The sequence below is a fragment of the Chenopodium quinoa genome, unplaced genomic scaffold, assembly GCF_001683475.1.
Source record: "Chenopodium quinoa cultivar QQ74 unplaced genomic scaffold, ASM168347v1, whole genome shotgun sequence".
Taxonomy (NCBI): Eukaryota; Viridiplantae; Streptophyta; class Magnoliopsida; order Caryophyllales; family Amaranthaceae; genus Chenopodium; species Chenopodium quinoa.
In genome coordinates, this window is record NW_018742577.1 from 1,955,241 (window position 1) to 1,978,857 (window position 23,617).

A 23,617-nucleotide genomic window follows, 5' to 3' on the forward strand; every position below is an offset into this window, starting at 1 on the left:
TCTCTTTGTATTAATCTATATATTAAACTAAAATAAAATCCTAATAGAAATAAAACCTTAACATAATTCCTAACAATCCATAAACCCACAAAAACAATTAAGCCCGCATAAAATAATAATTTATACGGAGTGCTAGTTAATCCATGAAGTACATCAAATATCATTTTAACCTGCAAAATAAATCAAAGCAAAAAAATTTAAAGTACATTAGAGGTCATTTAAATCTCTTCATGCCTATCATTTATATTAATACAACAATCTTGTTTCTTAGTTTTCAATTTTTTCCTGCTCCAATTTTTGTACTACATAATAACTCGATATCTCATCGTCTTCAATTATAGCTATCCAAAATTCCAGTCTTTATATTTCGTATTTACTTTAAATAAGTATTTCGTGACAATGATCTCCTAATCTACGATAGTCAAACTAGAGGAGTTATTACTGCCACAATATAAAAACAGAAATTTTATTACACAGAACAACTTTATTTTAATAATTTTTGTTTCGTGTTACAAAGAGTAAGAAAATCAACCGAAAAATGGCAAATCTGCCACAATCTCTCTCTTTGAACGCAGCAGCTTACGGCCCAACTCTCGGTGCTACTTCGCCGGCGAATTCACAATCCAACCCAAACGACCGTAAAATGCAATCGGCGGAACTTCTCGTCCTCGACCTCAGCAATCCTGACCGCCGTGAAAACGCGCTTCTCGAACTTTCCAAGGTATTTCTCCTTTCTCTCTCAAGTTTTGATTTTTGTTTTTGATTTAGGGTTTTGAATTGATTATTGCTGTGAATTTCGATTGAATTTGTTGTTGATGATTGCTGTTTTGTGTATCAGAAAAGAGAATTGTTTCAGGATTTGGCTCCTTTGCTGTGGAATTCTTTTGGAACTATTGCTGCACTTTTACAGGTGAATTCATCAAATTTTTTTTTTTATTATTATTTTTTTTTTATTAAATTCTCATTGTTATGAAGATTGGTAGCATTCCTGAAAGGTTCCAACTTTTGCATGTGTGACTGTTTAAGGACTCGAATTAGTTTTGTTTGTTTGTTTGTTTGTTTTTTTTTTTTTTTTCTTTTCCTCCTGAAATTCTGTTTGTTTGGTGTGTAGTGAAGAGTCTGAATTGCATTGAATTTTGCAAAATAATGTTTTTTCTAGAAGTGAACCGAGGCTGCATTTGGAGTCTTGGATAGGCCAATTTCATTTGAATATAGGGAATTCAATTCTAGAAATTAAATTCTATGATTTAATTCCAATTTGTTTGGTCGAAAATATTGGCCATTCAAGTTCCAAACTCAGGAGAGCTGTTTTGGAGACTTTAGAATTTCAATTCAAGCATAGGATTATATGAAAAATTTTGCGTTAGAATATCGATGCTACAAAGGAAAGATCCAAACTTGGTATTCCTGAATATCCATAATTATACCTAAAATTCAAACTATGGAAGATAATTACGCTAATAGTTTTAACACTAACGGAGTTAAAATTACTGTCATTTTAGAGGCTTAGGAGTCAATTTAGTTTCTCATTTAATACCTAATACTTCCCACAACTCCGCTACTAGTCTCCACTTTTCGGAGAATTCATTTTATATTCCCACTATCGAGTCCTTTGTAACCATTATATGCAACTTCTCACAACTCCACTATAACTATCCTTTTCGGATAATGCGTTTCATACTCTCAAGCTCAAAGTCCTTTGAAACCGGTATATAGTGTTTGCTTGGGTTAGCAAAATTGGTAATCAATCAATCAAAGCCTTAATCTTATAAGTGGGGTCGACTACTTGAACCAAAAATGATTATTCCATATAATTATCCACAAAAATCTTACTCCTCCATCTCTTATGATCAAATACCTCATTCTCAAGCTTCATATCCTTCCTAATTCCTTCCAACCAAGTCATTTTTAGTCTTCTTCTACTTTGTTTAACCTCTCCATGATCTCACTCTTCCACTCTTCGTATTGATGCACCATGGGATCTTCTTCTTACATGCCTGAACCAACGCAAGCGATTGGTTTGCAATACCTGCAACACTCGCTTTCTTGCGAATAACTTAATTTCTTATTCTATCTCTTAGAGTGTTCCAACACATCCATTTTAACATGCACAATTCCGTAACCTTTATCTTTATACAGTTTGTTTGGATAGCAAAGCGTAAGGGAAAGGGAAAGGAGAGAAGAATAAGGAGGGAGAGGAAAGGAAGGGGAGAAGACAAGGTTACATTTTCCCTTCAAATCTTTCCAACATTGAAAGGATTTGGTTTATTAAAGGAGGGGGGGGGGGAAATTAATCCTTCCATTTTTTTTCCCTTCCCTTCTACCATATGGTATCCAAACAAGAGAGGATGGATCCCTTCTTTTCTCCCCTCCAACACTCTCAATCCAAACAAAAATGTGCTCCTTCTTGGAAACCCATACCATTTAAGCCACCTCGAATTAATCTTGTGGGCTACGTCTCGATCAATGTCACTATTCTTCTAGATGATCAACCCAAAATATTTAAAACACTCACTCATGGTTAAATGCTTTCTGTCCAAATTCACTACGTCATTGCTTGTCCCCCTCTGTGTACCAAAGCAGTATACCTAATATTCAGTCTTACTCCAACATAGCTTAAACCCTATAGATACCAACCTTTGCCTCCATTGCTTTAATTTGGCATTAACCCCATCTTTAGTTTCATCCACCAAAATGATAGTCTTCTTAAAATTGTCGTTTCTCCTCCTAAACTAACTTGGAGAGCATAAGCACTAATAACATTAACAATCTCCTTACCATATAACATCACCCTTATCGAACCATCATTCTTCCGATAGGTTTCGATTACCTCTTTTGACAACCTTTCATCAAGAATCACACCAACTTCATTCCTAGTTCCACCTAGGGGTGAAAGTTCGGTTTGCGGTGTGGTTTATAACCCAAACCGAACCAAACCATATTAATTCGGTTTGGGACAACATATTATTATTCGGTCCAAACCAAACCACATCGTTTTTAATTCGGTTTGCAAAACAAAAATCCTAACCACACCGCAATTATTTGGGCATAGTGTTTTAGGCTTTGATTTGTAACTTTTTTTTTTGGCATGACAAACATAACCTATTTTTGACCTTATATAGTAGAGCTGAAAATTAGATTTGGGCTATAATTTAGATATGGGTCTGTATTTCAGTTTGATTTTCGGTATTCGGTTTTCTAATCCTAAAACCGAAACCAAACCGCAATTTTTTTATTTCTCAAACCGCACTGAACCATATTAAAAAAAATCGAACCGCATTACTAATTTGATTTATTTTGCTATTTGGTTCGTTTTTAAACCGTATTAGTTTCACCCCTAGCTCCGCCATTCCTAGTCATGTGGCTCGTTTCCTGTCCAACATACCACACCGTATACCCCAAAACCAAGTCTTTAGCTCCTTTTCCTGGCCACCTTGTCTCTTGTTAGCCGAAATAAAATTAAGATATCCTCTTGCTAAACTCTTACAACCCCACTAATTTCAAAGTTAAAAGGAATACATCAAGATTAATGAAAATAACTTAATGCTGGTTGGATACAGGAATTTCTGGAATTAAGTTAATTCTAGTGTTTGAATGAGTTAGAATTTGAAATATGAATTATCCCAAATTCTTAAACAATTAAGAAAACTTCATAAAACTAAGAATTTGAAATAATTAGTCAAACCATGTCATTTAGAATTTCCAACTTAACCCAACCCCACTACTCAAACATTTATCATATACTCTTGTTCATCCCTTTCATGAAAATCCCCTTCTTCAACTTTCTTTCTCTCTTCTCTCTTGATTGTTTAGCGGTCCCCATCCTTTTCTCCAATACTTTGCCCTCTAATGACGACAACTTCGACGACAGGTTAATGAAATCGTTAGATCAATTCCGATCCTATGTATAGCAGTGGGTTTCAATCAATCAAAGCCTGGATCCTATAAATGGGGTCGGCTTCATGAACAAAAAATGATTATTCCGTGTGGTCGTCCACAAAAATCTTCCTCCTCCATCCCTTACGATCCAATACCTCACCCTCATGCAAGTCCATATACTTCATATCCTTCCTAACTCCTTCCAACCAAGTTATGTTCGGTCTCCCTCTCCCTCGTTTAAGCCCTCCATGGTCCCATCCTTCCACTCTTCGTATCGGTGCACCCTCGGGTCTCCATCTTACATGCCCAAACCAACGCAAACGATTTTCCCTTAGTTTGTTTGCAATGCCTATCACACCTACTTTCTTGCGGATAACTTCATTTCTGATTCTATCTCTTAGAAAGTTCCCACACATTCACCGTAACATGCGCATTTCTATAACTTCCATCTTTTTAATATGCTCCTTCTTAGAAACCGGTCTAATGGCAATCCTGTAGAATTTTCCCTTCAACTGTAAGAGAATGCTTACACTCCCGTGGCCGCTCTTCATAATGCTTCGGTCACATAACACTCCCGTGGCCGCTCTCCATAATGCTTCGGTCTTGTAGAAATATCTTGACTTAATCTTGTGAGCCACGTCTTGATCAATGTCCCTATTTTTCCGGATGATCGACCCAAGATATTTAAAACATTCACTCATGGTCAAGTCTTTTCCATCCAAACTTACCATATTATTGCTTGTCCCCCTCTGAGTACCAAATCGGCATACCAAATATTCAGTCTTACTCCGACTTAACTTAAACCCTTTAGATTCCCACCTTTGCCTCCATTGCTCCAACTTTTAACCCCATCTTTAGTTTCATCCACTAAAACGATATCATCCACAAATAGCATACACCATGGAACCTCATCTTGAATTAGTCTAGTTACTTCATCTAGAACCGTTGCAAAAAGAAAAGAGCTTAATGCATACCCTTGATGCAATCCAATTGTAATAGGAAAACCTTTTGTCAACCTCCACATGTCCTCACATTTGTTGACACATCCCAATACATATCCTTAACCAGATCCACGTACCTTCGCGGGATACGTTTCTTCAACATTGTCCACCAAAGTACCTCTCTTGGCACCTTGTCATATGCCTTCTCCAAATCAATAAAAATCATATGAAGATCTTTCTTCTTTGCCCTATAAAACTCCATCATTTGTCTTACCAAATGAATTGCTTCCTCTGTAGATCTTCCACGCTTAAAACCAAATTGGTTATCCAAAATGCTAGTGCATGCCCTCAACCTATATTTAATCACTCTTTCCCACAACTTCATAGTGTCGCTCATAAGCTTGGTCCCTTTGTTTTTATAGACCGGGACCAAGATGCTCTTCCTCCAATCTTGTGGAATCCTTGTAGCCCTCCATATCTTGTTAAAGAGGTATGTTAACCAATCAATACCAATCTTACCCAAACACCTCCACACCTCTGTCGGTATACCATAAGGACCAACTGCCTTCTTTGGCTTCATCTTCTTCCGTGCAATCTCCACCCTTACTCTCTTAATCCTCCGTACATACTCCATGTTGATTTCTTCATCACTCACAGAGGTTTTCCTGTCACACCTCCATTACTTCCGTTAAACAATTCATCGAAGTACCCCTTCCACCTTATGTCCTCATCTTGTACTAGAACAATTTGGTTCTTATCTTTGACACACTTCACCATGCTAATATCCTTCCTTGTCTCTTGTCTTCTTTTTGCCATCTTATAAGTGATCTTTTCTCTCTCCTCGGAGTCTAGCTTTTCATAAACCTCCTGATAAGCCTTTTTTTTTCGCTTGATGAACAACTGCCTTTGCCTTACTCTTAGCCTCCTTATACGCTGCAAAGGTTTCGTTGCTCCTACATTTTCCCAAGGCTTGATAGCATTCCCTTTTTTGCTTAATTACTGCTTTCACCCCTTCATTCCACCACGAAATATCTCTATGCATCGAAGTTCTCCCCCTTGATTCCCCTAAGACCTGTTTGGCCACTCTCAAGAAACATTCTTCATTCGTACCCAAGTTATGTCTGGATCCACCTCTCCATCCCAATCCGCCTCCTTGATTATCTTTTCTGTAAAAACCTTAGCATTCGCATCCCTCAAAGTCTACCATCTTATCCTTGGCTCCTCTTGTCTTCCTATTTTCTTCGCCTTCTCTTTCAAACGAATGGTCATAACCAAAAGTCGGTTTGGGTGACCACACTCTCTTCTGGGATGACCTTGCAGTTTAAGCAACTTTGTATCCGTGCTCCTTGTGAGCAGGAAGTCTATTTGTGTTGCATTTGCTCCTCTCCGAAAAGTAATCAAGTGTGAATCTCGCTTCTTAAACCAAGTATTAGCCAAAATTAAAACATATGATTGGGCAAAATCCATAATAGCCTTACCACTTACGTCCCTTTGCCCATACCTAAAGCCTCCATGAACACTCTCGAAGCCATCTCGGTTCACCCCAAGATGCCCATTGAAATCACCTCCAATATATAATTTCTAGTGGACAACCTGTACCACCTCATCTAAATCCTCCCAAAATTGTCGTTTATCTTCTGCATCTAAACCAACTTGGGGGGCATAAGCATTAATAACATTCACGATCTCCTTGCCACATAGCAACTTCACCCTTATCAAGTTATCATTCTTCCGATAAACCTCAATTACCTTTTTTTGACAACCTCTCATCAAGAGTTACACCAATTCCATTCCGAGCTCCACCATTGCTAGTCGTGTGGCTTGTTTCCTGTCCAACATACCACACCTTATACCCCAAAACCAAGCCTCGAGCTCCTTCTTCCGTCCATCTTGTCTCTTGGAGGCACATGATGTTTACACGTCTTCTCTTCATCCCTTCTACCACTTCTGCTAATTAATTTCTCGTCAGAGGCTCCACATTCCAAGAACCAATCCGCAAACTAGAGTCCTTCCTCACCTGCTCCCTCTTACCACGCTCCCTCGAGCCCCCAACTGCTAGCCCTTGCTCATTTGACACCACACTTGGGCAATGTGGCGCGTCGCTTTCGGGCGACGACCTAGCAATCCTTGCATACTTTACATCGCACCCGAGTGTAGGAAGTGCAGCGCGTCGCTCAGTATGGAATGCCCCAATGGCACGCCCTTGCTTATTTGACACCACGCTCGGGCAATGTGGCGCGTCGCTTGTGGGCGATGACCTAGGAACCCTTGCATAGTTATCACTACACCCGGGTCTAGGAAGTATAGCGCGTCACTTCTGGGCGACGACCTAGCAACCCTTGCATACTTATCACTACACCCGGGCCTAGGAAGTGTAGCGCATCGCTTAGTAGAAAACGCCTCCACGAAAATATCAGTTTGGCTCATATCATGGGATGTGGCAAAGTTTTACACTTGCTGTCACTGTCCTACCGAAACGCTCCTCCTTTATCCAGGCTTGGACGACCAGTGAGAAACCCACTGGCGGAGTTGGGGCTACAATATCTCATTTCTGGATATGATTGACCATTTTTTGGGATAAGATGTGAGTAATTTCTTTGGAATTGATGACGATGAAGGTTATTGTTTTGGTTATTGAAAGATTGCGGATTTTTGTACATTGATTATTAATTAAATTAATTAATTTTGTTATTAAAATTCCAAAGTATTGCCAAACACCATGGATACTGTGAAATTCTACATTTAAAATTATTGTTTTCCCAAACAAGTAATTTGGAATTGAAAGCAAGGATTTCAATTTCCAAAATTGAAATATAGAATTTGAAATGAAAACAATGTTTCCAAACACTGGCTTAAGAAATTATGATTTAGGTAAGAGATTTCACTTAGAACAACTGTGGTAGCGTAAACCAAACTGCATATCATAGTATCTCATCATTTATCCCATTCCTTTCTATCTCAACTTTTCTATTTCTCTAATCACGACTAATTGCTCTTGTTCCTCTCTTTGATAAAAGTCAAGTCAAGTTTTTAGTCCAAAGATTGAAATCGAATATGTTAGAGATGGGAACACATAGTACAACAAAGTGGGGAAATTTGTTGTTTGGGGTATTGAGGAGGGGGTGGGGGTTGGTTGATGTCCTAAGATTCCACTTAGGATGTATGGTAGATTTTGACTTTAAATTTGGACATTTAACTTTTTTTTTTTTTTTTTTTTTTTTTTTTTTTTTTTTTTTTTTGGGAAGATATGGTTTAGGCAGGAAGGATTACCAAACTAGGGTTTCTAGGGTTTTACGGGGCTTGGGGAAGTTTTCTGGGGGAGGGGAGGGGCGGTGAAGGGCGGGGGAGAAGCGGCGAACAAAGGCGAGTGGTGGGGAGGGTGCGGCGAATGGTGGGGTGGCTGGAAAAGGTGGGAAGTGAAGGAGATAGGTTGTTGTGTGGTGGTGGTGTGGTAGTGAGACAGGCGGTTTGTTTCTCTTTGTTTTTAAAACAAACAACATAGTAAATTTGAGGTATTTTCATTCCATTCTCTTTCTTTCCCTTTGTTCATTCCATTTCGTTTACCCCGTCCGAACCAAACGGCCCCTTAGTATTCAATTGATGTCCCTCTTGTAACTATGAAATATATATCCTTGTTTAGCTTTTAAAAATAATTCATTTAAATAGAATACTGTACTGCAATATTTAGAGTTTTTGAGTATTACTGATTAGTTGTTTGTAATAAGATTTAAGTTTTGCTGACATTGGTGAGTAATTATTTGGCTGCAGGAGATTGTGTCAATATACCAGGTGCTGTCACCACCTACCCTAAATCCAGGACAATCAAACCGTGTCTGCAATGCTCTTGCTTTATTGCAGGTTTGACCTTTTTTGTTCCTTTGTTGTATTTAGGTTGTTTAAAATCTTTTTCTTTTCCAACTTATTCATAGTGTGGCTGATTGGGGTTATTGGTTTTTTGTGCTCAGTCTTTGGATTTGAGTTAGTATGTAATATTGAAGTCATCTGTTTTTAACTTTCTTCCTTTCTATTCTTTATTTTCCTAACCTATGCCTTTTTTAATTTTCTTGCTGTATATGAGTTGTTTTGTTCTCAATACAGTGTGTTTGTTTTATCTTTCTGTCCAGAGAGTAATAATCCTTGAAAGTACTGCAATAGTGCAATCCACCTAGCTTGTGTCCTCAAAGATTATTCATGTTCCCATAATCCGATATGTAATATGCAAATTGTTCTGGAATTATTAACTAAAATTCATCTCTGTGGCCCTCTTTGAATACCTTCTCCCTTTCAAATCTATGTGCCTTTAGTCCTAATGTTAACCAAATTGTTCTGTGGTATTTGAGAATTAATCATTTTTGTTGTATTGACTGCACATTTACATCTTATTTGTGTATTTTGTTTTCTTTTCTTCTTCCTTTATTATTCGTCTCTGTTGTTGCTTACACCGATTTATGAAGAGAATTATGAAAAGATAAATAAAAAGGATAAATATTACTGCTGGTAAACCAGTTGATTGATCTTAATTAAGTCCAAAGTTGATAAATATGAATTTGATTTGGCCTTTCTTATTTGAAATAATTTTTCAAGTTTCTAATACCATCTCCTGATATAAATTCAGGGGAAAACCAGATGCAATGGTTGAGGGGGGTGGACAAATAGAAAGCTGTAAACTTTTGACTTGTCAGCCTTTTTTTTACTAGGGTACTTGGGCCTTTGGGAGGGGCCATGGCATATTTGAGCCTCTATAATGCCTCGCCCTTGCTTTACCAATTTGCTATTTGTGATTGCTGTAGACTTTTGTAAGCATTGCTTCAACTTTGGGGATATGTCGGGTGGGAAAATTTCTACAGAGTTTCAATGGTTTGCTAAATTTCGCATAATTTTGTAAATCTTTGAAGGGATAGTTCACTAAATTAAATTTGAAATATAAAACCTGCTAAGGTCATGTGGCTATATATAGAACTGAACTTATGAAGATAATTTAGTTGATCAGTCCTGCTCATATTGGCTGTCTGCTGTTCTTGCTGTTTAGTAAATGAGCTATGTGGCTGTACTCTACTATTTAATATTTAATGTTTGTAGTCTGGTGACATTAATCTTTCTGTTTTCCCGCAGTGTGTAGCATCTCACCCTGATACTCGGATGCTATTTTTAAATGGTGAGTTCCCTGACTAAGTGCATTATAAGGGAATTGATTAATTTTTTATACTTAGTTGTTGGTACACCATGTGCATTCCAATAAAAAATATGAGAACCATTTTATTCTTGGGATTACCATGTGTCCCACATTCTCTATTGCCAGAAACATAATTTTGGAGGATGTATTACTGATTCATGTCCATCAATCAGCTGCTTGCATTTTTATATGGTTTTATGTTCCCATTTGTTATTATGTATAGAGAATTTGTACCTAAATTGTAAATAGTTTTTACTCTCTGCTGCTTGCATGACTTTAATTTTGTGTGTTAACTCTACCATGACAACAGCTGCATGTTGTAATGATCTGAGATCATCTACATTATTTGTTGAATCATTTGTTTCATCAGTTATAATACTATGGGTCTGATTCTCTCTTTTATGACCAGTTATCACCAAGTATTGAGCTATACAATGTTAAATGCTCCATGGAAGTACATTCAAGCTGGGTTCATTGTGATTCTTATGATTATCATGTTGAGAATTGTGCATGTCAAAGTGTGGCAGGCTTTATGTGCATTAGTAACTTACCATAAGATATTTTCTTAGCAATTATAACTTTGCTATCCTTTTGACTGCACCTAAATCAATCAATCAATCAAAGCCTTAATCCCATAAGTGAGGTCGGCTACATGAACCAAAAGTGATTATTCCGTATTGTCATTTACAAAATCTTCCTCCTCCATCCCTTACGATCAAAGGCCTCATTCTTATGCAAATCCATATACTTCATATCCTTCCTAACTTCTTCCAATCAAGTCATTTTCGGTCTCTCTCTCCCTCATTTAACCCCTCCATGGTCCCACTCTTCGGTGCACCATCGGGCCTCCGTTTTACATGCCCGAACCAACGCAAACGATTTTTCCTTAGTTTGTCTGCAATGCCTGCCACACCCATTTTCTTACGAATGATCTCATTTTTTATTCTATCTCTTAGAGTGTTCCTGCACATCTATCTTAACATGCGCATTTCCATAACCTCTATCGTTTTAATGTGCTCCTTCATAGAAGCCCAATATTTGTACCAGAGCAACACTGATCTTATGGAAGTCTTGTAGAATTTTCCCTTTGTAAGGGAATGCTTCGGTCACATAACACTCCCGTGGTCGTTCTCCATTTAAGCCACCCTAACTTAATCCTCTAGACCACGTCTTGTTTAATGTCATCATTTTTCTAGATGATCGACCTAAGGTATTTAAAACATTCACTCATGGTTAAGCCCTTTCCGTTCAAACTCACTACATTATCACTTGTCCCCTCTGTGTACTAAAGCGGTATACCAAATAATTCAGCTTTACTCCGACTTAGCTTAAACCCTCTAAATTCCAACCTTTGCCTCCATTGCTCCAATTTGGCATTAACCCCATCTTTAGCTTCATCCACCAAAACGATATCATCCGCAAACAACATACACCATGGAACCTCATCTTAAATTCGCCCGGTTACTTCATCTAGGACCGTTGTAAAAAGAAAAGGGCTTAATGCAGACCCTTGATGCAATCCAGTTTTAATAGGAAAATCAATTGTCAACCCTCCACATGTCCTCACATTTGTTGACACATCCCATTACATATCCTTAACCACGTCCACGTACATTCGTGGAATTCCTTTCTTCAACATTGCCCACCAAAGTACCTCTCTTGATATGCCTTCTTTAAATCAATAAAATCCATATGGAGATCCTTCTTCTTTACCCTATAAAACTCTATCATTTGTCTTATCAAATGGATTACCTCCATAGTAGATCTCCGGGCATAAAACCAAATTGGTTATTCGAAATGCTTATGCTTGCCCGCAACCTGTGTTCAATTACTCTTTCTCACAACTTCATAATGTGGCTCATAAGCTTAATCCCTCGATAGTTAGTACAATCTTCAGCGTCTTCTTTGTTTTTATAGACCGGAACCAAGGTGCTCTTTCTCCCATCTTGCGGGATCCTTGTTGCCCTCCATATCTTGTTAAAGTGGTCTGTTAACCAATCAATACCAATTTTACCTAAACACCTTCACACCTCCATCGGTATACCATTAGGGCCAGCCGCCTTCTTAGGCTTCATCTTCTTCAGTGCAATCTCTACCTCTACTCTCCTAATCCTCCGCACATACTCACGTCGATTTCTTCATCATTCACAGAGATTTCTCGTGTCACAACTCCTTGACTCCCATTAAACAATTCATCGATGTTCTCATCTTGTACTAGAATAATTTGGTTCTTATCTTTGACACTTTACCATGCCAATATCCTTCCTTGCCTCTTGTCTTCTCTTTGCCATCTTGTAAATGATATTTTTTCTCTCCTTAGAGTCAAGCTTTTCATAAACCTCCTGATAAGTCTTTTCTTTCGCTTGGCGAACGACTTCCTTTTCTTCACTGCACTTAGGTTGGAATAAATGGGTTACCATGACAAGAACCATGTGATCAATTGTGTTGCTCCATCTATCTGGAAATGTTTGTCCTTTTAGGATTTTGTGGCACACAATATTAAGTCAGATTTTCAAGCTTAACAAAAATTTCTAGACAGTTATGTTTATTAACCTGAAGAATTACATGTGAAAGCATGCTGTAAAGTTAAAATTTGCTGACACTGTATGTCCAGAACCATTTTTATATATTTATTTTTTCAGCACATATCCCGTTATATCTATATCCATTCCTCAACACAACAAGCAAATCCAGGCCTTTTGAGTACTTGCGGCTAACTAGCTTGGGTGTCATTGGTGCTCTGGTTAAGGTATTGATATTGCTGGATTCTTTCAAATTTTGTCTTAAATTACTTGTATTGTTTTTTACCAATAATCCTGAATTAGTCTCTTGGGGGTAGGGAGGTTGAACTAGGAAGAAGATTGCAGTTGGATCTTTATTATTTTCCTTGAAGAAAATCATGGAGCACTTTTAGCTGTTCCTGACATTCTTGATGTGATTTAAGATTCTTCAATTTTCAAGCTAAAATACACCTCATATATCTCCTGTTTATGTATGAAACAATTATATACTACCTCCGTTTTTTTTAGTTGACACGTATTTCTTTTTGGGAAATTTCTATTTTGTTGACACGTTTCTAGTTTAGGTAAGCTTTATATGTTAAAATGCCAATTTTACCCTCATTAATTTCCCCAACTCATCTTCTCTCTCCTCCCTTTAGCAAAAACTGATTTCTCAATTCTCACTCCTCCATTATCTTCCCACTTCACCACCTCCATCCTCAAATTCATCACCATGAAACCATCACCATCACAGCAACCACCACCACCACCATCACTTCTCTTTCCTCTCTTCCTTGTAACATACCCAAATTCCCAAATAAAACCCCATTAAAGCCCCAAAGCTTCTCCTTGCTTCCTGTAACTCCGCCCAACCACGACCGCAACACCACTTGCCCAGCCACCACAACCTCACCGACCATGACGCTGCCTCCCAAAACCACCAACGCCCAAAACCACCTATGCCGTAAAGGATAATACCTTCAATCGTATATAAAAATATGAAAATTTCAGCTAGCTAATTAATTTGTGCTTTTTTTTTATTTAATTGCTAAAAGAAATAGGAAAGTAAAAAAAATTTAGACAGCGAGATGATCAAGAATGGAGGTGCAGACCGTGAGTAGAGGAGGAAAGAGAATGATGGTGAATGGTGATGATGATGAGAGAGAAAGGTAGTACTCCTAGGTGGTACCTGGTATTCTAGTCATAGTGGGTGGGTAAGTATAAGGGATAATTTTGTCTTTAACCTTCTCACTTCTCCTAAATATGTGCGCCAAAATGCAATGCGTCAACTAAAAAGAGACGGAGGAAGTACTAATCTTAGGTTAACTTTTTGAGAAAAAGGAAACATATAAAATTAAAGATGATATTGGTAGTTGAAACAGTTCAGCATTGGAAAGTATATAGTATACTTTGTGGATCCTTGTCTTTATTCTTAATGACTTAAAAAATAAAATATTATTCATTAGACTGGTGTTGTATATATTTTTGTAATTCGGGAATTTCATTTTCAGGTTGATGACACAGAAGTCATTAGTTTCCTTCTCTCAACAGAAATAATTCCATTGTGTCTTCGTACCATGGAAATGGGTAGTGAATTGTCAAAAACAGTAAGTTTCTTGTAACGTTGATAGACGCTTTCCCTAAATCCTCCCCCCCCCCCCAATCGTTTCTTGTTTATTGTAGCTAACTGACCCTAATGTATATGATGTTTGCTTCTTATGTGATGGATTTCTGGGTCCTATTGTATGGTACTGTTATTTATTGTATGGGCTCTCTGTTCTTTTTCAGCTGACATGTTTCCCTTATCAAGTATGCCAACACTCAAGTATGCCAACGCTCAAGTTCAACAATTATCACTAATTATTAATATGCAAAAATGTAATATAATTATAACAAGTTGATATATGAATGCATGCTTTGAGACGATTCTAGAAAGACCCCACATAACTATGATATATCATAAGATTCGTCACTATAAATCACAAAAGCTAGTCAAAGTAGATTTTGTGATTAGTCTCAAAAGTCAAAATGTGTCAACTAAAAAAAACGGAGGAAATATGATAACTAGTTAAAGGCTTAAAGCACAGAGGGAAGGAAAAAGCTTCTTAGTGGGATATCAAAACCTGTTCTTTGTATGTTATGTAAAGTTTAGCATGCTGTTTGGTTGTTGACAGGTTGCTACATTTATAGTCCAAAAGATTCTTCTGGATGATGTAGGCCTGGATTACATATGTACAACAGCGGAGCGCTTTTTTGCAGTTGGAAGAGTTCTAGCCAACATGGTTGCGGCATTGGCTGAGCAGCCTTCTTCACGGCTTCTGAAACATATTATTAGATGTTACCTTAGACTTTCAGATAATCCTAGGTTGGTAAAGTGATTGGATTTATGGTTATTATTTTCAGCTGTGGTCCTCTTATTTATGCTTAATTATTTGCGTTGCCTTCTGTTTGTTCTGCAGAGCATGTGATGCTTTGCGAAGCTGTCTGCCAGATATGTTGAGGGATGCCACCTTTGCTAGTTGCCTTCGTGTAAGTTTTCTCTGTTTTTGTGTGTCATTTTTTTGCCATATATATATAAAGTGTATCTCTTTTCCTTTGGGATTTTTTATTTTATTTTATTTTATTATTATTATTTTAATAAATGCTAGTATCTGATGTTGTCCTTGATGATGTGGTATGAGAAACCTGTGAAGGTTTTAGCATTGACTTTGATTGTGTTTGTGTTTGTGATTCATGGTTCCATTCCATCATGCATTTAGCCCCTTTTGGTTTGATGTAAATGTTTTCATAGAAAACAATTTTCCCATTTTATCCCATGTTCCTTTTTTGGTTTGTGAAGGGATGGAAATCAATTTTCCTAATGGTGAAAATTTTGCATCTTTAATGGTGGAAAGCATTTTCTTGTACAAAACAAGGGAAGCCACATTTTCCCTCCTTTTGCTTAACTCCTTTTTACTTCCCTCTCATCCATCTTCACATTCTCACTTCCTATTTTTACTAATTTGTAATTGATGTTTTCCTTGAAAATATGCTTTTCATGAAAACTAATATTTCATTAAGAGTGTTTTACATCAAACCAAACGAGGCCTTAGATTGTAGTAATTTTCTGTGTGGTTGATAGTAAGAGTCAGCTATTTTTTCGTGGCAAACGAGAGTTTACCTTTTTCCCACAACCTTTCGTTACTTCGTTAGTGATTTACGTGGATTGTAGTTTGGATTAGTCCTTGATAATTTTGGGATTGTCTGGTAAAATGCTACATTGCTGCTTTGACCTTCTGAGGGTTTTGTTTAAGTGTCATGCATGTTTGGTGATTGAACTTGAAAAATTGACCTGATTTGATATTGACAAGAAATAATAGGCTTTCAGCACATTTTTTGACCAATTCAAGAAACATGAACAACTGTATCTGCTACAGTTGCATCATGGATCTGAGAAAATACAATATAGCATCATGTTCTCACTGTGTAAGTGTGTATAATGTCGGTTAAACACTTAAATCACATCCCATCTTTGGCGGCATTTTTCAAAATGTGAGCTTCTAGTGCCAAAATTTCTCACCTTTTTTATGAGTCTACAATTCTACATACCTTAATGAGCATGTTGGAAACTGCCGTGTATTTTCCTTATCATGGCTGATGAAAAATAGAAATCTCTCATAGTCCTTTGGTAGTTTGGTCTCGGGGAGTTTCTAGGAGATGCACACACTAATCGCTGGCAGGATACATGATGCATTTTCTCTATTTATGATTATTTTATTTGTTTAAAACTTATCACTCCCCTTGTTACATGAAGTTCTTCCCAGTTTCTAATTAGGGAAGTTTCATGAAGTTCTTCCAACTTTTACTTTTTTACTTTTTTGTCAATGAAATATTATAATTTTATCCTAAATTGACCCACTTTTTGGGACCATTTTTCATATTACACTATCTCTCCTCATAATCACGTGTTCAAACATCTTTTTTTTTTTTTTCCCCTTAGTATGTGTGTCGATAGTAAATGGGAAGAACTTCATGGAACAGAGGGAGTACTTGAAAATTCAATAGCCTGGGTTCAAGTTTAGGTGGTTAGTGGTCCGACAGGAAAACATCTGGCACTTGGAATATTTGCTGTATCTACTATTATAGCCTGCGGGACTCTGCTAGATTTGTACTCCAAACATGATCTATGGTTGGACCATACTATTGATTTTTTGTTGCTGCCGAACGGGGCGCATTTTGTGTGTTGTGAAATGTGGATTCACTCATTAACTCATTTATTGTTTGAAAGCTTAGTCTTATAGCCATGATTTGAGGGCTCGTTTTGCTTTTTAAAACTCAAAAGTGTTAATCTTCAAATTCCTCACACACATTTCATGGTTTGAATTTCAGGAAGATCCAACTACAAGAAAGTGGCTTCAACAGCTGCTTCTCAATGTTGGAGGACCTCGAGTTGCATTTCAACCTGGAACTGGATTTGAACATATGATGGTGAACTAAGTTATACATATTACAAGCTTCCTGTCCTGTATACCAAGTGATTGCTTCCGACCTCCTATGTATTGTCAATTCAATTTAAACATATCATTAGAAGCTTTACATTGTATGCTTGTAGACAGAAATGGAAAAGGCGGTGAATAGGCCGAATAGAATTTCTCTTTTAGCTGAATGTCAAACATAATTAGCATAGACATAATTAGTGTTTCCTTCATCGTATTTTTTTCTTTATTTAGTACTGTTAACTATCATCTTTTTTTTTTTTTTTTTTTTTTTGAGGGAGTTAACTATCATCTTTTTGTACATAAACGAAATTGTTTTTGAGTTTTCAGTTAATTGCTGTTTTGATCGTGATTTTGGACTGTTAATAAAGGTGTGTCTGATAACGTTCAGATACTGAGGTGTTATTTGCGTTATTTCTTGGTTAGAGGCTTTAGAAAGAAACATGCTATTCAGGTAACAGTTATTTATGTGTCAAAAAAAAGGTAACAGTTATTTAACTTTTAAACCCAAAATAAAAACAAAAAACCAATTACACGAATATTTGCTTTTCTTTGGTAGCTGAGTCACTCAACATGTTTCACTTTCCCTTAGGAAAGTTCCTGAAGATTAGTTTTAAAATTTTCTCTCAGGTTGGTGAATGTTTATTTTTTATCATCAACTTTTTTTATTTTATTTATTTATTTATTTATTTTTGGTAAAGGTAAGAAAAAGAAAACATTAGGAATATATTTTGTTTCAATTGGTACGCGACTTTGCATGCTTTAAATCAACACCATCAAGGGGCTTCTTTTATGACTATTTGCTTTGGGGAATTTAGTGTTTGTGTTTAAAGGAAAAAATAGGCTGGATTTCCCTTGAGGTCTTGAGGCAATTCTTAGAGACAAGGCTTTTTATCCTTTGATAACTACATAGATTCTATTATTATTATTATCATTTTTTTTTATTATTATTCCATTGTTTTTTTGGACAATTATAAGTGGCTCTGGCCAATTTGATCAGACCCAAGACCTAAAGTTTTTGATAAAATTGATTTTTTTTTTTTGTGTGAAGGAAAAAAAACTAAAACTTTACCCTAACTTAAAGTATCCCATTGGTTATCCAAAAAAAAAATTAACTATTATTGAAACAAAACGTTGCTGACATCATCACGGTCTACATGTCACTTACGTAATAAATTTTTTCCCGCCTAAATGCAAGGATGATATCAATTTTTTTTTTTTTTGGAGCTACCATATTTAACAATTTGAATATTAGAAGCTTCTACATTACAACTACAATCTATCAATTTATCTTTAAAAAATGAAACCGTTGGAATAGCACACTAATGAATGGACTCCTACATTGAAATATGTATTAAGCGACGTTGAACAGGTATTATTTCATAATTTTGATGAAAATCTAAAACTATAAAATTACAAATGTTTTTGTAAAAGGTGCATAATTCTTATTTATATTTATCCATTTTTTTTAAAATATACAAATTATAAAATAGATTTTATATAAACCGTGCATCGCACGGGTTCTAACCTAATTGTCCAAATACAACCAATACTTAATAGATAAGCTACTCGTAGTTAAAATAATGTGACATATCATACAAAGCCCAAAATATGGATGTAATTGATAGAAATTATCAATGAACTACTCGTAGTAGAATAAAGATTGATGTACGATTTGTCGATTTACAATAAAAATCACTGAATTTAGTTACTCTTTATTACTTTAATATCCGTCCAAAAAAATTACTTAAATATTAGTTGAACTTTAATTTGTGAAACTCAAAATTTACAAATAACTTTATCAAAATAAAAGTGCAATGAAAATGCAATTCTATACACTAGGGTGTGTTCTCTTCACCTTATTGGACCTTAACTTATTTGAACTTATATGAAATTATTAGACTTGCTTGAACTTATTAAAACTTATTAGACCTGATTGAATTTATTAAAACTTATTAGAACTTATTGAAACTTATTGGACCTTATTGTTAGACTTGATTAAAAATTATTAGACCTTATTTGACTTATTAAATCTTATTGAACTTGTTACACTTTATTAAACTTATTGGACCTTATTGTAACTTATTTAAACTTATTTGAAGTGATATGAACTTATTAGATCTGAAACTTATTTTTATAAGGTGAAGAGAACAACCTCTAAAGCGTTTTTCGTTTTTTAATTAAGAAATTATCAAAAGTTAGGTAATAATTTTCAGAGTTAAGAAGTTAAAAAGCCTATAGGTCAAGGGCACGCTTGCCTGGGCGTCACGCATCGCGTCTAAAAATAAAAAAGAATTCAATATGATGAAGGAGCTACCCTCAATTTATTTATTTATTTATTTTACTATGTATAATAAAAAATATTTACTCCCTCTGTTTCATATTAAACGCAATACTTTTTATTTTCGGCCGTTTTATAATAATTGCAACACTACTATTTTTGGTAAGGAACCATTATTTTATAATTTCTCTCTCCCATTAACCCCACTTTCACAATTATTTTATTATTTTTCTTCCTTACTAACCCCATTTATACTACTTTTTCAATATTTCTCTATCTTACCAACCATACTTTATACAAAATACTCCGTGTTATAATTTTTTTTTTTTTAAAGTCCCACCTTATCAATTTTCTTAAATTTTGTGTACACCTACTATTGCATTTAATATGAACGGAGGGTATAAAAATTTAAACAAATTGGAAAGAGTACCTCGTAAGACTTAAAAGAAAAAAACATCTTAAACTCAAAAGTAGGGACCTTAATTGACTTAACTTCAAACTCCCAAAAATCTCCACCAATCTCTCTCTCTCTTCCTCTCTTCCCAACTCAGCGATCCCAACAATGACTCACCGATTCAACTCAACTTCACCATCACCACCACCACCACCACTACCACTCTCCACAGAATTATTAACCCACAAAAAAGACATGGAATCCTGCGTTTCATCAGTAGAATCAATCCTAAAGTACAGGTTCGGAAACAAGAAGGTTCTAGAAGAAGCGCTGACTCACTCCTCGTGTACTGAGTCAGCATCCTACCAACGACTCGAGTTCGTTGGAGATGCAGTTGTTGGACTTGCTTTTGCTAATTTTGTGTATTTGGCGTATCCAAGTGTTGATCAGGGGATTTTATCGCTTCTTCGTGCGGCTAACATCAGCACCGAGAAACTCGCCCGTGTTGCTGTTCGCCACGGCCTCTACCGTTATGTCCGTCATAACGCTCTTGCTCTTGATGCTAAGGTTTAATTAATCTAATTTCCTCTGTTTTTTGTTTTTTTAAGTTGCTACTGATAGAGTATTAAACATGTTCCTGAACCTGTTTTTGGTTGAGATGATTCCCTAACATGGTATCGAGAGCCAGCAATTCGAATCTCATCCATCCCTCAATTTCAAGTGAAATATTTCGCGAATTGGACTCAGTTGTTAATGCACGACTTTGACTATTTTAATTTCCTCGGTTTTTTTAAAGTTGTCATGTATGAGAAGTATTAATTGGACTCGTTTGTCGACTTTGACTATTTTGTATCGTTAATTGTCTGGGTTTTTTTTTTTTATTTTATTTAAATTATTTATATAAAAATTGAATGTTACTGTATTTATTTACCTATTTTTTACAAAAAAAAGAGTTTGTTGTCAGGTTGGATTAATTTTGAATTGTACTTCCTAACAATAAAAGGTTATGATTATGATTTGTTTTACAGTATATATATAGAAGTAATTTTTTTGCATTTGTTTATTTATTTAGAACTAATTTTTTTGCATTTGCATTTGTTTATTTATTTAGGGTAATGCATGTGTAATTAGGGAGTAAAGTAATGGATGGTGTGCTAAAACTGATTTTGGCACTAATTTTTGTGTGTAGAGCATGAAAAAATAGTGTAAAAACCAATTTTTGGAGTGCCAAATCTTTTTCTACTCCGTATTAGTTTTCCCAAACTTGTTTAGTCTTTGTTCTTTCTTTGAAATCAAATTAGGTTGTTGGTTTTTTGTTAATTAATTTTTTTACTTGGTTGATGCTTGATAGGAGGATGCTATAATAATTGATGATGTATTAGAGTAATGGGCTAAATAAAAAGTAATTATTATGAATATATTGTTAAAGAGGTGTGTTTACATCATATATAAATCCTAAGGAGTACAATGATTGTTAAAGAGGTGTGTTTACATCATATATAAATATGAAATTAAATTTGATTGTCTTGCATGAAACATTTATACTGATTATGGCAGCTGTTGTAAACATGAAGTGTTTTAGGCATATTTTCGAACACTTTTGGCTTTAATCAAAAGTATATTTATGGAAAATTAGTCCATTTTGTAACATTACTTAAAGCATATGAAATGTCTCATTACTTTGAAGCATATAAAAAAAGTCCCATCTGATCATATTTGCCTTTTGTGTATAAAGGTTCGAGAGTTTGCACTTGCTGTGGAATCAGAGGATGAACTTGCTGCTATTTACGGAGGTGCAGTAAAAGCCCCAAAAGTTCTTGCTGACATAGTAGAATCAATAATAGCAGCTGTTTATGTCGATTGTGATTTCGATTTGAAGTATGTTTGGAAGGTTAGTACACACTGGTGTTTTGCTCTCCATTGAGCTTGTGTTAATAGTTAAAAGAATGCTTCTGTGTTTGAATTCCAAATTATGATGTTATTTGCAGATTATCAGGGGTCTTCTGGAGCCTATCGTTACCCTTGAGACCTTGCCGCTGCAGCCAGTGACAATGCTCTATGAGTTATGCCAGAAGCAAGGAAAACAAGTTGACATGAAACACTGGAGGAAGGTTGATACAAATATTTGTAGCATTTATGTGGATGGAAAGCTTATTGCTACCGGAACTTCTGATCAGAAAGATATTGCTAAGCTTAATGCGGCAAAAGAGGCACTGGAGAAAATCAATAAATCTGTTATCAATAATGTGGGTATTGTTTATGAAGTCAATGAAAAAAATGAGATTGAATCTGCTAAGCAGAAGTTACATGAGCTATGTTGCAAAAAGAAATGGCCAAAGGCAACATACAGGTATTACTTTTTCTCTGTTGTGAGATGTTCGCTAAATGAAATATCATTTCTTTTTGGAACTGCATTAATTTATGTTGATGATATTTAGGTGTACAATGACTACTGTAAGGCTTATTTGCATTATAACAGCCTTTTAAAGATAAAATCAGGTTTTCCTAAACCAAACTTTGCAAGTATTTATTATTCGGAGGTCTAGCATAAAATATGAATAACTACATTTGTATTTGGGCATTTGGTAACTAGAAACTGTATTTTTGTAATGACAAATTAAGTAGTAATCTTGAATCAACTGGTTTAATTTATTTTCTGATGTTTAATATCAACTTGCAGGATTGAGAAAGAAGTGGGGCTAGCTCATGAGAAGAAATTTATGTGCTCCGTTGAGATCGAAACAGCAGAAGTGAAGCTGTTTATGTCAGGAGATGAGAAGTCAAGAGTCAAGGAGGCTGAGAATTCTGCTGCCTCCATGATGATCCATAGCCTTGTGGAGTCAAACTATCTCTGAAGGATTTCATCGTCGTGTTGATGATGTGCTGCCATTACGGCCCATTCATCTGTTGCAGCTAAGTGGAGGAAATGGAGAAAGTTCCTGCTTTTTATGCCTGAAACTGTGATGGAAATATCCCCCGAGAAAACCACCCAGGTTTACAGGTGTGGCAAATTTCTGAACTCTGAAGTTACAGGCATAAGACACAGGTACTTCCACATTTCCTTGACCTAACTGCTGCAGAGTAATGGGCCTCTCATGTATCAACAAAATCTTTAATTGAAACCGTAAATATGTTTACTTAATACGGGTTTCAATTATTTTTCAAAATAATTTGGCATCTCATCTCTGCCAAATCCATAAATTCGAAAAGTTTATGGCCTGTTAGGTTGAACTTTCAACCTTTTTTTTTTCCTTTTTTGACAATCTTAAGGCATTTCTTATTTGATGTACACTAGTCATGTTGTTTGTTCACTTAGAACCAAATAAGCATGTTCACATATTGTTTGGGCATAATTGTGGATTGTAATGTACACTCTTGTTTTCCTAATATGTAAGTGATTTATTTACCCAATTTATCATAGTTGTTTCTTCAACTGCCTTCCTTTCTTGGTTACCGGATGCTGTAAGCGTGTGGTGAGTCTTGTTTAGCTTGAAGTAGAGCAACGCCAAGAGCATGAATCTTGTTTAGCTTGGAGTAGAGCAACACCAAGAGCACACCTAACAAATTGGGATGAACTATTTATTATTTAACAAGTTACAAATGTACATGGGCCAGTCTAGCCTCTAGCGGGATGCTTTTGGCTTGGCGATGACTTCTTGAAAAATGAAAATTGCGTTTCCATTTTCTAAGAAAGTCTGCTTGCCGATACATTACGGTCATATTCAAGACATTTTATGAACTTGCATCAACATTTCAACAGACTAATTTTTTTGAAAAACGTATATTTCTTTTAAAAAATTACCACAATGAACAAGCAATCGGAAATGTACAATACCAATGAAGTTTCGATTTTAAAAATTAATACATTACAGTTAGAGGTGTAAAAAGCTGATTTGATTGATCCGATTTGAAACTAACCTAAAAAAACACACAATTCAGAATTTGACTCAAATGGACACAATTGTTTTGCATG

At 35.8% G+C, this 23,617-nt stretch overlaps 2 protein-coding genes across 2 annotated transcripts; both read left to right on the forward strand.

Annotated features, from left to right (window-relative positions):
* The first annotated feature begins 336 nt into the window (after window positions 1-336).
* On the forward strand, window positions 337-17,321 carry LOC110720926 (CCR4-NOT transcription complex subunit 9-like). Its single transcript, XM_021900016.1, has 9 exons — window positions 337-721; window positions 839-910; window positions 8,589-8,678; window positions 9,933-9,975; window positions 12,636-12,742; window positions 14,006-14,101; window positions 14,669-14,859; window positions 14,954-15,023; window positions 16,863-17,321. Exons 1-9 carry the CDS (start codon window positions 539-541, stop codon window positions 16,968-16,970), a joined length of 960 nt encoding a protein of 319 aa, XP_021755708.1. The 5' UTR covers window positions 337-538; the 3' UTR covers window positions 16,971-17,321.
* Window positions 17,322-19,449: 2,128 nt separating this feature from the next.
* On the forward strand, window positions 19,450-23,077 carry LOC110720927 (ribonuclease 3-like protein 2). The gene is made up of 4 exons (XM_021900017.1): window positions 19,450-20,211; window positions 21,380-21,535; window positions 21,633-21,994; window positions 22,325-23,077. Exons 1-4 carry the CDS (start codon window positions 19,813-19,815, stop codon window positions 22,497-22,499), a joined length of 1,092 nt encoding a protein of 363 aa, XP_021755709.1. The 5' UTR covers window positions 19,450-19,812; the 3' UTR covers window positions 22,500-23,077.
* Window positions 23,078-23,617: the final 540 nt, after the last annotated feature.

What these genes read in the sequence shown, in the direction of transcription:
- LOC110720927 (XM_021900017.1), top strand. Translation starts at nt 19,813, where the DNA reads ATGACTCACCGATTCAACTCAACTTCACCATCACCACCACCACCACCA. An exon ending in CTCTTGCTCTTGATGCTAAG is followed by an intron (nt 20,212 to 21,379) that starts GTTTAATTAATC and finishes TTGTGTATAAAG; the next exon opens with GTTCGAGAGTTTGCACTTGC. An exon ending in ATTTGAAGTATGTTTGGAAG is followed by an intron (nt 21,536 to 21,632) that starts GTTAGTACACAC and finishes TGTTATTTGCAG; the next exon opens with ATTATCAGGGGTCTTCTGGA.
- LOC110720926 (XM_021900016.1), top strand. Translation starts at nt 539, where the DNA reads ATGGCAAATCTGCCACAATCTCTCTCTTTGAACGCAGCAGCTTACGGC. An exon ending in AGACTTTCAGATAATCCTAG is followed by an intron (nt 14,860 to 14,953) that starts GTTGGTAAAGTG and finishes TTTGTTCTGCAG; the next exon opens with AGCATGTGATGCTTTGCGAA. An exon ending in CCTTTGCTAGTTGCCTTCGT is followed by an intron (nt 15,024 to 16,862) that starts GTAAGTTTTCTC and finishes TTTGAATTTCAG; the next exon opens with GAAGATCCAACTACAAGAAA.